Below are 1379 nucleotides of genomic sequence, written 5' to 3'. Positions count from 1 at the left end.
ATTGTACACTAGAACAGGACGTTTGAGTGTTTAAATTGCACGAGCAGCAACTCCAACTCCGCACTCTGTGAGTTAAGGATGTATTCGTTGGAGAAGTCAAAACTCCTAAGAACCCTTAACACAAGAATGTGGGCTGTGTGGAAGAGTTCTCAATTGAAGGCGCGGCCGAAGCACGAATCGTTTGAATGTATCTCTGGTAGTACTCAGATATAGGACACCCCTCGAACGAACTATCAATAGGAGCCACATGGTTTCTTCACGGAAATCTCTGCAACTTTACACGTGCCTAGCATACAATAGGTGACAAACGTTGCGAAGGTATGTGTGTATATTGATAGATATATATGTATAGGGTATATGTCCCTGTATATCATTATATATACCCATATGTTATTATATATTCCTAAATCTGGACTCGCGTTGTACATGTGCCCAAATTTGAATTATCCCGTGGCAGATCTGGCTCAGTTCAGAGGATACGGGTGCGTACGGCAAAGACATCGGCCGAACATTACCAGAGCTTCTGTGGGCGATAGTCGCGGTGATGCCCGAGGGTACTCTGCTGAGGATAGGTACGTTCACCTCTACCATGCATCCGTTTAGAGATGCATCGTGTCATACTTGGGCCCTTTGTTACCAGTAGTGACATATAGTTGTTTGTTGACGCAGCCTGCTTATACCAAGCCTTGTATTCTATAGTCAAGGGTGTAGCGTTTTCAACACACAGCGCTGTCCACTTCAACTGCATGTTTCTCAGCTGAGTATACAAATCAGCATTACATAGTTTGTTTAGGGTTTAGGGTTTCACTACCTCGCGCCGATCGATTTCACAACTCATTATTCGGTGCACATCTCCATGTCACCCGTACCTGTCACACATATTGCCTCAAATCCTAAACCCTAAGCCCTAGATATTTCACGTTCTACAGGTACGACTAGTCATTTCCTATATCCGCGAACACCTACAATTAAAACCCTATACCTACTCCTCTCACGGCTGTTCTACGGATATGACAAATCTCCCCTATATTTCCTTTTACCTACATCTGAAACCTTATACACTCTACTCCCCTCAAACTCTATACCCTACAGGTATGACCAATCCCCCCTACATCCAAGAGCACAAGGAGGCGATGGCTGAGATACTGGTGCACCCTCGGGTGTACCGTTTCCTGCACATTCCCATCCAGGCCGCGAATGACCGCGTACTGGAAGTGATGAACAGGGAATACACATGCGCTGACTTTGAGGTGTGTTTGTGTTGGTGTGCGTGGTACAGTGTGAAAGTTGGGTGTTTACTTGTGGGTTCATGTAGATATTGGGTGTTTGCGTGCATATAGCTGACTTTGAGGTGTGTTTGTGTTGGTGCGCGTGGTACA

The 1379-nt window shown here is 45.5% G+C and overlaps 1 protein-coding gene across 1 annotated transcript; it reads left to right on the top strand.

Moving 5' to 3' along the window:
- Positions 1 to 1092: 1092 nt before the first annotated feature.
- SARC_16246 (hypothetical protein) lies at positions 1093 to 1250 on the top strand (the record flags this gene model as incomplete). Its single annotated transcript, XM_014289644.1, has 1 exon — positions 1093 to 1250. A coding segment is annotated over one exon (158 nt), but the record flags the coding sequence as incomplete, so codon positions are not given.
- Positions 1251 to 1379: the final 129 nt, after the last annotated feature.

The sequence above is a fragment of the Sphaeroforma arctica genome (assembly GCF_001186125.1).
Source record: "Sphaeroforma arctica JP610 unplaced genomic scaffold supercont1.7666, whole genome shotgun sequence".
Taxonomy (NCBI): Eukaryota; class Ichthyosporea; order Ichthyophonida; genus Sphaeroforma; species Sphaeroforma arctica.
The sequence above is the reverse complement of the archived record's forward strand: the minus strand, read 5'-3'. Positions and strand labels throughout refer to the sequence as shown.